Source organism: Rhineura floridana, chromosome 11 (assembly GCF_030035675.1).
Source record: "Rhineura floridana isolate rRhiFlo1 chromosome 11, rRhiFlo1.hap2, whole genome shotgun sequence".
In the NCBI taxonomy this organism is placed as follows: Eukaryota; Metazoa; Chordata; class Lepidosauria; order Squamata; family Rhineuridae; genus Rhineura; species Rhineura floridana.
The window spans coordinates 40,751,985-40,764,529 of record NC_084490.1 but is presented as its reverse complement, the minus strand read 5'-3'; the positions used below and the strand labels follow the sequence as shown (position 1 = coordinate 40,764,529).

Below are 12,545 nucleotides of genomic sequence, written 5' to 3'. Positions count from 1 at the left end.
TATAGGGGAACACATGAACAAGAATCTCATTTTCAACCCAGCAGCAAAAACAGCAGAGGGCATGGCTGTGACTACTATGAAGGGACACTATGCTTCTGAATTTTCCACGACATTGCTGCTCTTTCTCACACACACACACAATTCTACTAGAAGCACTTCAATTCTGGCTTGAGGCTTCTTCAGCCACTGTCCATATCCCCTTTAACCAAAACGATCAGGGTATCAAAATTCTGCATCCAAGTTCATTCAGCAGACATCCTGCTGCTAATCAGTGTTCTCACATCGACCTTACTCCATGTACTCTCTGCTTCCTTCATCTCAAGTAAAAATGAAATTCATTTTGACTGTATAAAACCAGTGCGTAGCATGTGCCCTCTAGCTGTGACTGACATCAGCTCTATCTTGTGCAGACATTTCCTATTGCCATACTCAATGGTGCTTATCTGTGTGATCTCAAGGAAGAGAGTTGGGGGTTCTGAAGCTTTCCTACATTAGTCCTTAAGCAAAATAAAGCTCTCTCCCTTCCATATAGTCACTTGGAAGTCCCCTATCAATTCAGCACTACCTAGCTCTCTCCCCAAGTATTTAAGAGAAAGGGACAAAAGCCATCCCCAATTAAGTTTTGTTTTTAAGTGCAGAGCAAAGCAAGATTTGTTTAGCCAGGGAGGTTGAAGTGCCAACAGTTCTTCCTTTGTGAGATGGACACACACCCCTCCAGAGAAAACAGTATATATCTGAGTGGGAACAGATGTTCAGTTTTCTGGTATAATGCACTAGGTACTGTGGTAACTATCCTTGGATGCAATTAAAGTATTCAGCAAGAGCTGGCACTGAACCATGCTAACACACACAGGCCAATGTGAGCCAGTATCTTCAGAGGGACAGCTTCCTGATCACTTTCTCCACTTGTTTTAGAAGGCAATAAACCATGCAAACAGAACTTCCACAAAAGGAGGCATGTAGAGATCTTAACTTAAATAAGAATGCAATCCACCAGGTGGTGGGGAGGGGCTTGTGCTATTCATCCACAGTGCAATTTTAGTTATTGCCCTGGAGAGTATAAGAAGTGGTGCCTGGTTTGTATTCTGAAGCTTTGGCTTTCTGCTTATTACCCACATTCCAAGAGTGTGGGCTGCCTTTTTTATCCTGCAGCCATCAAGAATGGAAATGTTAACCTTCTCACACTAAAAACAAACAGAAGTGTGACCTATTTATAGAAGCACAGATCCGATGTAGTACCCAGTGTATGCATGTACATAACCACTTGTGTTACTGCAAATGGAATTCCAATGCTCAGGCTGCTCTACAAGCTTCCACAGGAGGTAGAGTGTATCCAGGACACACCAATATAAGTGTCAAATGTTATGCTCCCTGGTTCGTAACATCAAAATCAACCCCTTCTTCCTCAAACACCCTCTACCTCCTATCCATAAAAGACACAAACCCACCAATGCAAATGCTTGTTTGATGGTTAAAAAAATTCTGGGTTTTTATTGGTTTTGCTAGACAATACTAAAAAAAATCCCTCCATTCTGAAAGGCAGGGCTTGAATTATTTAAATTTTGATCCATTTGTTTAAAAAAAATGGGGGAAAGGGGAGAAGAGATCATGGCAAAAAAAAATTATTTGTAAGCTCACTTTATGTCCAAGTTCAAAATTTATTTACTTGCCAGAACATATTTCTAAGGCAAGTATGTTTATGAAAGACAGATTAAGGGATAAAATGTAAACAGATCTGAAACGAGGATCTTTGAGATTAAGGTTGTTCTGAAAACTCCAGAATGCATTATAGCAACATGGGTTAAATGCGTGCAACAGAATTCTGGATGAGAACAATACTTCTTGAAAAGTGGGTAGTATTCTACAAATAGTGTTATACTACTCACAGCAGAGAGGGAAAATCACTCCCGCCCCACAAAAAAAGAGCAGCAGCACATCGTGTTTGAATCATCCAAACAGCAGCAATTGTGCCTGATCTCAAGTATATTCTGATTGAGGGGCAACAGCAAACTGCCATTTTCACAGTGGTTCTTACATTTACTTGGTACAGGTGTGTATCACTGGAAAGTTTCAAATGTCACATGACAATGCCACAAGTAGAATTTATTCGGGAAGAGCACCAAACTTGCACCACTCACACCCAAAGGGATTCATGTAACTTCGCTGCAGAGTAGCATGGCAAAGATCCCAGTGTGGATCTTTAAGCCCTGATTTAAGAGGAAAAAAGAGCCACTGCAGTTAGATTGGGGCTGAGAACTACCATGTGTTGACTCAGACCATAGCCTCATGTCCCTCTCCAGCCCCAGAATGAGTCACAAGGGGCCAAACACACATTGTTCCTCATAAGCTCCACCCAAGGAACATTTACTTACAGAGAGCACCTGGAGCAGTTTGGCATGGCTAACGGAACTGCACATGGACACAAGGGAAGTTACCTGATCTCCCAATTTTCATGCCCTTTGGGAAGAACAAGATGACTCCAACAGTACCATAGGGCTTTGGTCAGGGGCAGCACCAATCCAGTGGTATTACTAAAAGCCATGTATGGAAAGATATCATACAAGCTCAACTTGTGAAGAGACCATGAGGAGGAGGCCTGCAACCCAAGTGCATGTCCTCCAAATAACACGGCCCATTAAAACTCTAGCTTCAGCATACAACTGATTTTCAGAGCTACACATAAAAACACCAACGAAAGGCTTGATTGTTAAGCATGGAGATATGCGTGTTTTTTTCTGCCATGATCCCAGTTCCGAGTACTGCAAGAAGCAGAAAATATTTAAAGGACATTATATATATATATATTTATTATATATATACTTCGAGATAAGAAAAATAAGGCTAATTCAAGCCTTGCCCTGTGCAAACAAAAACCAAACGAGATCGCCACTCACACAAAGGTCCCGATTACATTACCACAGTCAGGTTGTTATTTTCTGTTTTCTCTATCTTTTTTTTTTTAATGAGGACAACTGCAGAGCTTAATTCTCCTGTGGTTCAGGAGGAAGAGGGGTGGTATGGAACTGATTTCAGTAAAACTAAAAAAAATTCTGGGAGGGAGAAAAACCTCAAATACAAGACAGCTGACTGTTCAGGGGTTGGGGGGAAACCTGGTGGGCAAAAAGAGTCTGTTAGTCAAGTAATGAATGAGTTTTTAAATTATTCTCTTGTTTTTGAAGTCTAAAGTTCAGAAGCTGTGGGTCCCATCATTACAGGGCCATCACAAAATAGAAGTGGAACCCCCCTGCCCTCCCCCGACCTCATTTTGAAGACGTCTGTGTCATCTGCTGCTGCGTGTTCGAAGGGTTCCCCCCACCCCCACCCTCCGCAGGAGCAATCTGTCGCAACCAGGAAGGGCAGGCGGGACTCAGGACGAGAGGGCGCTTTCCTTCTGTGTTGGCTGGACTTGTGAACGCTGCATCACCTTTTGGTTTTCGACATCTCTAAAATGTTTCTCGACCTGGACGAAGGAGGAGGCAAAAGAGTTAGTGCTGGCCATACAAAGTGGGCCCATCTGTATGGACAAGAACCTTAATGGTTGATGAGATTAGCTGAATTGTAGGCTGCAGCAAGAAGATTTACAGGGCAGCCTATAAGTGATGACTGTCTCTATAACCCAACAAACAAGTTCTCTTTAAATGAGGGATAAGCAATGCATCATCTAGAGAGAAGTACTGCTTCAGCCCACACCAGAGTGTACTTGTTTTGTCAACCCTCTACCATATTGAAGAAAGCATATTTTGGGAATGTGTGTGCATGCATAGGACACAAGGATGCTAGCTAGTGCAAAGTTCAAATGGGACACACTAGAAATTTCATTTTTAGCTCACTGGGAAGTTCCATTCTGTTCTACAGACAGGACTAATTATCTAAGTTTAAAATCACATCCCCTCTCCCCAAGGTGTACACATTTTGGGCAAAATAAGATCTTTAGCCAAACATAACCTAGCAGTGAATGCTGAAGGCAAATGGAAGGATGGACAGCTGAGTTTAGAATAAGGATGATAGTAGAGGTCAGTCTTGCATGGGTGGCTGCCTTTTGAGCCATACCTCTTTTCTCCTCCCCTCCCTCAGTCCTTGGACAACGGTCTACTTACTATTTTGCGTACATGACTTAGGGCACTCCCCTCTTTGCCTTTACAGTTTTCCACTTGGTATGGAGGGGCAATGACAACATCTTCCATCACGACTATATTCTTCTCTTGCCATTTACAATCTTTAATACTGGAGGAAGCAACAGAAGGTTCAATGGTTTTACTAACAAAAAAAAACGTAGTTGATGAAAAGCACAGAGGGCAAGAGGGAAGCAGGCGATGGCTGAGAGAAAGTTTTAGTTCATCCTTAGTCAGGAGACCTATTCAAATGTTACTCACATGTAGGACACCCTCTGTTACAGCAAGAGCAGATGTGTGCTGTTGGCTCTATCCCTGACATGATATACTTGGGCTAACTGCACCCCCAACTTCCACATATTGAGTGTGGACATATGATGTGGAACCCCCCCCCCAATGCACAAGCAACTGCTCATATGCAATGGGTCCTTCTCGGACATCTAGGCTCAGAGCACCGATGTCAGGGAGCATGGCTAGTCAAAGGATGCAATGCCAGGGGCAATGCAGCAGCACAGTACCACTTCAACATGAGTGCCCTACACTCAAGGAGCACATGGACTACAACTCTAGAACAACAACTCCGGCAATCAGTCAATCCACAGTTTTGTTCAGTGATTATTAGCACTCAATTTACTGAGGCTTCATTCTGGCAACAGTGAAGACCCAGCTGTTTACTTGAAATCATCTCTGTGAACTTCTTTCAAGTAATTAGCTAGCTCCTGACTGTCAGGAGAAAAATGGATGATCACCAGTGATATCATTCCATGACTAAGGAAAAATTAAAAATGGGTTCCAGTCTAACCTACAACTAATTGAATCACTGAATGTGTTGCATGCATTTTGAACTGTATAATAAACTAAGCTGAAAAATGGCCCGTACTTCCTTTTTAGGTGTAGTCTCAATTAACTGAAACAAAAACAGTAATTGAAAAACCATACTCTACATCAGTGTTGCAAAATATACATGTCGCTCATTTTGACAATTCTCTTTTTTTCAATCAACTGAATTCCAACAACAAAAGCTGCTGAAGAGTTACATTATTTTACTCAAATCTTTGCAGAGCTCCAACAATTAGATAAGAATAAATCCTGCTAGTGAAGGAGGAAGTGTCTCAGGTATTTGAATAACAACTGACTGTTAAAACAATTATACATTCTTTACTCTGAATAAAATATTTTTCTTGTTGCATTTTTGTTAAAGGACAGCCCTTTAACTTTGAAGGAGTTATCACACCTGGGGAAATGCCTTGATATTGATCAAAAACTGAATATTGCTTTTTCATGCAAGGAACTAGCATGCTCTCTGTCACACATCTATGATATGATTAAAATGCAATTCCAGGAAGCTGTCAAAGGAGAATGTATTTTGGAATCTATGATAACCAAGCATGGCACTTGAAATATTGATAATACTATTTATCAGATTACAGGTAGTTTTTTTCAGTTGTTTCTACTATATTTTGTGCGTTTACAGATGTATAGTATCAATTAATGGAATGGCATTCTTACTGATTCCACAATTTTAACATATTCAACTACCCATCCTAATGTTCTATTTTCAATGAATTAGTGAACTTTTTATTGATACATATTAAACTGCGTATTTACATGCACAGACTTCACAGACACCAGATTTGTGTGTGATTTGAGTTTGGAGAAATATAAGCTTCATGAAGCACAATTCACACCATCCCTGTGACCCTGTAGCAACGCAACTGCAACAGCTGGTCAAGTTCCAATTCAGCTCTAGCATCCCTAAAACACTTTTTTAAGTGTTCAAAGGGTCCTTGTTAGTCTTACTGCCATACCAGAAGCTGGTGATTAGGGTCAGGTGCATATATATGCTACACAAAAAAGCCAAGAAATTCTACACTGCAACACTCCAAGTTATTTGCACTGCGAATAAATCATCTACCTAGCATATTCTGCTTGGCCAGCCATGGGGATCCAGTTATGAAAGAATTCAAGGAAGTAGGAAACATTTGGAGGTCCACTACCATTTGGTGGAAATACAGGAGGTGGGGTGAATGCACTTGACACTGATTTCTGCATTCAATAATTGGGTACAGTTCCCTGCCTGCCCACCCACCCCAGTTGCCTTCTAGCCTCATCTTCTTCCTTTCACTCCTAATACTTACGTCTTGTGTATAGTCTGGAAAAGCTGCTGTCCTTCCAAAGATACCCCAGCACTAATTGCATACGCCTGGCTCAGCTTTTCTTCCTTCTCCATCCGTGCTTTGTTCGCAAGCTGGAAACGAGACATAAGAGATGCAAAGATCTTAATCTTGGGCTGCAAACAGCTGCAGACACGACAAGCCTTAAATGGAGTTCCGTGTGCAGGAAAATAATGTTTGGATAACAGGGGATGTGACAAATCTCAGCTCATGAACTGAAGCCCTCTACTTACTTGACATCTCTCACACAGAACTCACAAAATTTAGAAGTAATGAGATATTGAAAAAAATAGAAGAGGGATGGGTGAACACAAGCCATCACTAAAACCTAACGTAATCTGTAGTACAATTTGGTTGCACACTACTCTGAAATCTATATAGGATGAAGGGCAGTAGATAAAATGTTTTAAATAAAGAAATAATTTTAGGCAGGGGTGGAGAACATGGCCCCCAAACTTTACAAGTGGGGGAAATAAGAGTCACCCATCATCCTAAATCAGAGGTAGCACGACAGCAATAGCAGTCTTCTATGGCCAAGCTCATACCTTATTTATTCTTCAAGAGCTAAGCCACGTTTACAGAATATCCATAAGTCAGTATTTTCAATTGTTCACACACCAGTGATGAGGAATCTTCTCTTCTAGAGGACAGAGGTTTCCCTCCAAGGGGTGTGGGAGCCAGAAAGGCGAATCTGCTTAGCAAAATTATACCACTATACACACAAGCCTGAAAGGCAGTAAATTGACATTGTAGTGGTAAGTATTTCAGCAAGATAAAATAGCCATTTGTTTGATTTTAAGTAATGCTCTACCTAGCTCCTCTTTTTGGAAGGCCAGATGGCTTTGCTCTTAAGCCTATGTACTATTTCTACTCACATGACACACTCATTGCCTTTTAAACTGTGTACAGTGGGGCAATTTACTGAGAGCGTGCAAAGTGTATGCATACAGTGGTCTTCTTTCAACCTTCCACATACCACCCCTACAAACAATGTGCAGAAAGGCAGAAGTGTGGAATCTTTGGCTCCTACACAAAACCTGGCTCTCTTCTCATGACTCCTAATTCTTTTTCAATTGCACCCACACCAAGGTAATCAGAGCTGGGAGTTTCTACAGGATATGGAAGAGGCTCAACAGAGGAGTGGGATAAAACTGGGGTGGTGGTGGAAGAGGAGAAAGGGTGCTAGGAAAGGAACAGTCACAAGAGTCTTGTAGGTGTAAGGCTGGCCCACTGCCAGCAATGGAACACCAAATCCTATTCAGCGTTAACCAGATATATGACAAACCTGCATCATAACTAAAATGCATCAGTTAAACCACATACAGCTCTCCAAGGTTTCCAAATTTAAAACTGCCATTGTTTAAAGCACAGGTTGCTTATTTTTCTTTTGCGCTATAGCCAATTAGACATTTAGACTAGTGTTTCTCAACCTTTTTTCAACCCACGTCCACTTTTAGCTAACATAAAAATCCCACATCCCTTTCAAAACTGGCTCCCCTAATTATTTTATTTTAATTTTCAAAAGGATTGAAATAACATGACTTTTAATTATAAATAAAAATTTGGGCTTAATAATAAAAGCAAAGCACTTATTTTTTTTATAAAAAATGCAAATGTTACTTATATTGTACAGTACATTTAACCCCCCCCCCGGGAGCTTGAGAAACACTGCTCTCAACAATTCTGAACTCTTAGTCAAATACCAGAAGGGTACAAACAATGGTCTGAGACCTGCTCATTGCACTAGTACTAACCCAAGGACTACAACATAGCTAACCATGTCAGGTCGAAATTCACAAAGCAGCCAGCTTTGTTAAAATAGAGAAAGGGAGTGTGCCTTGCTGTAAATGGCTTTTAACTGTTGCTCCAATACTCTCATTGACAGGAAAACCTACCTTCACAAAGTATTCTTACCTTGCTAACATTGAGTGAAGCTAAAGGTGGGGGGGTTTCTGTACGGTCATTAATTATTTCCACATCTGAAACATATTGTAGATTTATAAGCAAGATATCTGCATGGTTAGGTTTGCCACTTGAAGAAGGGCATTCTGGAGGAAAAGATCGTTAAGGAATGAACCCAAAAATATCATTCAACATTTCAAAGAGAAGTCAAGGGTACCATTTGAAAGAAGAGTGTTTATACATGACGTCTGACAGGAGCAGCTCCCAAGGATGCTTGTAATCTCTGCATGCATTTCACTGGTGAAACCTATGGCTAGCTATCCTACAGGTGCAGTTGTTATAAATATTCTATGCCAAAAAAGAAAGTGGCAACATGGGAGCATGTTACAGTAGGTAACATATCACTGTAATATGTTACCATAAAGCAGCATCTAACAAGTTAACAATATCAGCAACGAACGGATGGCTCACTTCAAATACACGAGGCTACATTCCAGGGATGTGAATACAAAAACCAAACCTTTGAACAGGTGGAATGTGAACACAGAATGTACTTAACACTTTTTAGGCATCCAGAAGGCTGTGGAAATTAACTATTCCTTCCATAGCCTGCCAGTCCCACGATTCAAACTGCCTGAAACATACCAGTACATTGAGGGGATGAGAGGTGGTACACACGTTTGAGGGCCGTTTATACTTATTTGTAAGGCTGCTGTCAATTAACTCAGAACACGCCTACCTGTATTACTCTTATGAACATAGGACGAACCCTGCTGGATCAGACCATGAACCTTTCTAATCCAGCACCCTGTTTCCCAGTGGCCAACCAGATGCCTATGCAAAGCCCACAAACTGGATATGGAGGCAATAGCCCTTCCCCACTGTTATTCCCCAGCAACTAATATTCAGAGGCACGCTGCCTCTGAACATCTCAGCTTCATTGGATGACCCTGGAGATAATATACAGCCATCATAATTAGTAGCCATCAATAGCTTTATCCAGTATGAAATAATCCACTTGTTTTAAAGCTAAGGTGAAGGTTATCACATCTTGTGGTCATTACTTCCTTCGTTTATCAATGTGCTGTGCAAAGTAGAGCTTCCTTTGGTTTGTCCAGAGTCTCAACTTCCATTGGATGACCGTGGGTTCTCGTATTATAAGGGAATGTGAAAAACTTCTCTACACCCACTTTTTCCACACCACACGTAATTGTATGAACCCAACGTCTAGAAAGAGAGCACATATGACAAAAAGTGTGAAAACCTAACTGGATTCTCAACAGCATGTATATATGAAGTACCCTGCTTTGGCTCATGTCATCCATGGGAGGACCATCAACTTGCAAAGCAATGGATTCTTGCAATTGGGATCCAACAAAAGCTGAAATACCTGAGGCCAATATCCTTTACGCTCTAGAAAACTACTTCAGGTACAGTGGCGGAGAGCCTGTGCAGACATAATGGAGACTACTGCATATTCCTTCTCCCCACTTCAAATCCCTGCCGCCTGCCTTATCCATGGGGTGAAGTGGTACAGCATTGTTAACTATAGTCAGCAATTGGTGCCCACAAAACACTTAACTGCAGCTAAAGTGGATCTCACACTTGAGAGGGGGAGGAAGCAATCACCACTTCCTGTCTGGGTGAATAAAAAAATCATAATGGACTTCTAATATGCAAGAAAATACTCCCCTGCTTCTGCACTCCTCATTGCCAGAATGGAGAAAGAAGCTACAAGGATTATCACATTGTGCAAGCATATTACCAAAACCTATGCTCTAAAAATTCCGATATACACATACAGAAACATAATTCAGCACCAAAATGCTGGATTTCCACCCTCACCCCTCAACCTCTTCTCAGGTCCACCAAATCCTTCACTCAGTTCCAGTGAGATTTCTGCAGCTAACTACAGTCTAGGTCCTATTAGCTTCCAAAGGTTTGTGGCTGCCCGAATGTGCTCAATGCAGACCCTAGGGCTTTGTGAGGGAAGACTCCCACCATAAACCCTTCTTCAACACTAACCTTATCTCAACTGACATCATCACTGTGGGCAGTTAATACATATCCCAAACCTAATTATCATGTTTCTCAGTAAGGATTTGTAATATACCCATTCATCACTTGATAGCAACATTAAGCGTTCATATAAAACATTACCATGTGCAGCCAGTCATTTAACATAGAAAACATTCATATCACTTCAAATACACCATTTTTCAATGGGTCTACTTCACACATTCAAGTGCTGAGAAATCAATTGATGCACTTGCCTTCTTGTGGTAGCCCTGTATGAAGTTAAGAGGCTTTCCCACCTTTCATATTGAGGGGCTCTTCCTACACTCATCCTTAAAAACCCTGTACTGGTCTTATTTCTTCAAACTACCAAAAGCAATTTTCTAGCACACCCACACCCCATCTCAAACCATGCCTCATGTCCTGGTTCAGACTTCACCTTTCCCAACCCTGTTAATGCAACACACACTTTCAAAGCTTTCGTTTTTCGTTCTTACCCTCAAGTATCTGATCCTTTGTTTTTCAAGTTTCCCTTTCTTAGATATCGCTGAACAAGGTGGCCTAATTCTCCTTCCTTTCACTAAAAAAACAGGCTTACACCCCAAGTCTTCAACTTACTGAGGTTCACAATAGGCAAAATATACCCACCAGGCTCAACAGACATCCCTTTCATTTTCCCCTTCATCCTAGCACCTCCCCAAATCATTTCCCTTTCCCAAAAACCATACTCGTGGCTTCCCTTCGTCTGTGGATAACTCCCGTCCCCCAAGGCTTTCTCACATATCTGCTCTGAGGCTTCCTCCTCCAGCCACCGACGCCGGATCAGGCCAAACATGCAAGCAAGCAAGCTCACGTGCCTCTCCCCATCTCCATTTCCCCAAAAGCCAGGCAGCCCCTCGCAGGCCCGGCCCCGCTATCAAGCCTTGCTGCCTTTGACCCCCTGGGCCCTCCCGTTTCCTCCAGTCAGGATACTGAGCGCCAGCATCTTGCTAGGATAGTCGAAGGCCACCACCTCGCCCTGCAGCCGCTGGTCCTGGCAAGTCCGGCACAACACCTGGCTGCCCACACTGAAGCACTCGCCCGGGGCCGCCATCTTGTTTCAGGCCCAGGCTGCGGCGGCAGTGGCGGCAACAGCAGCAGCAGCGGCGGCGGCACCCTTCGCGCCCCCGCTGCGCCGCAGCAGCCTTTGCCGAGAGGAGAAAAATGAAAGGCGCGGGGAAGCGGGGGGCGCCGAGACCTGTCCCGGCGCGCAAACCCGGGCCCCGGGCGCCTGCTTGCTTCCTTTTAGCCGCCTGGCTGGCTCAGCCTAGGCGGAAAAAAAAAACGAGGAGTGGCCAAGGCGACGGCGCCCCGCCTGCGCGCCTGCCCCTCCCGCACACACGCACGCACTTGACGTCACCGCGCAAGGCGAGAGGTGATTGGCTGCCTGGCCGGCCGAGGGTTCGGGAAAGGGGGTGAGTGGGAGATGCCGCCAACGTTCGGAAAAAGGAAGAGAGGACGGTGCGAGCAAGAAGCCGACTTGAGGAGGGAGGGGCCCAGGTGTAGGCAAAAGGGGCGGAGCTGTGTGGAGGGCGGCTGAACACCGTGGCGGTCCATCCTAAAGTGTAAATCTGGGGTCAAGGGAACCTATTGCAGCACAATCCTGGCATGTTTACTCAGAAGTCAGTATAGAATATCAGCTTTATTCCCCCAGTAAGGGGGTCTTACATTCCTAAACACATCTATGAGGGAGTAAATTCATTGAACTCACATTGAAGGTTAATGCTTAGAGAATAAGTTTAGGAGTAGGCTGTAAAACGGCAGACTATGCACACTTGAGAGTAACAGTGCAATTGTAGCCGTGTCTGCTTAGAAGTAGGTGCAGGTAACTTCGATGGGGTTTGCGCTCAGTAAAGTGCGGTATGGGCTGCAGCCTTACGGAGGCTGAACGGAGTGGGATTTAATACTGAATCAGCCTATATAGCAGGTTTGGGGAACGCATCAACCCCAGAGAGCATAAGTTAGGGGTCAGAGATTATGGGAGTTGTGGTTCAAAACATCGAGAGCGGGGGGGGTCTTCTGTGAGTGTGGGGGGTGTAGATCCTTATCTGTCCACCCCAGGGCTAAATTTGAGAGGTGGTCACTAGTCACAAACATCTCTTTACTACTTTGAAAGTATGGAAATCGCAACAAAACTCTGCACCCCACCAATGAGAATTTCAGCAACCAATTTTCTCTCCTTTGATAATTTTTGAATGCAAATTATTTTCTCGTTAATTGGTGGGTCTGGCAAACATAGACCACATTTTTAGCACAGCACTAATTGGAATAACACCCATTGACCTCTGCGCTGTATTTCTGA

General features: G+C 43.1%; 1 protein-coding gene across 1 annotated transcript; it reads right to left on the bottom strand.

Annotated features, from left to right (window-relative positions):
* Positions 1-1,460: 1,460 nt before the first annotated feature.
* Positions 1,461-11,597, bottom strand: LSM12 (LSM12 homolog). The gene is made up of 5 exons (XM_061589683.1): positions 11,177-11,597; positions 8,201-8,334; positions 6,251-6,360; positions 4,098-4,224; positions 1,461-3,460 (listed from the first exon to the last, which is right to left on the bottom strand). The coding sequence occupies exons 1-5, from the start codon at positions 11,295-11,297 to the stop codon at positions 3,368-3,370; spliced, it is 585 nt and encodes a 194-aa protein (XP_061445667.1). The 5' UTR covers positions 11,298-11,597; the 3' UTR covers positions 1,461-3,367.
* Positions 11,598-12,545: the final 948 nt, after the last annotated feature.

Coding starts and splice junctions, on each gene's coding strand:
- LSM12 (XM_061589683.1), bottom strand. CDS start 11,297: ATGGCGGCCCCGGGCGAGTGCTTCAGTGTGGGCAGCCAGGTGTTGTGC. Junction 8,335..11,176: donor TAGCAAGATGCTGGCGCTCA/GTATCCTGACTG, acceptor CTTTTCCTCCAG/AATGCCCTTCTTCAAGTGGC. Junction 3,461..4,097: donor TAAGTCATGTACGCAAAATA/GTAAGTAGACCG, acceptor TCCTTCGTCCAG/GTCGAGAAACATTTTAGAGA.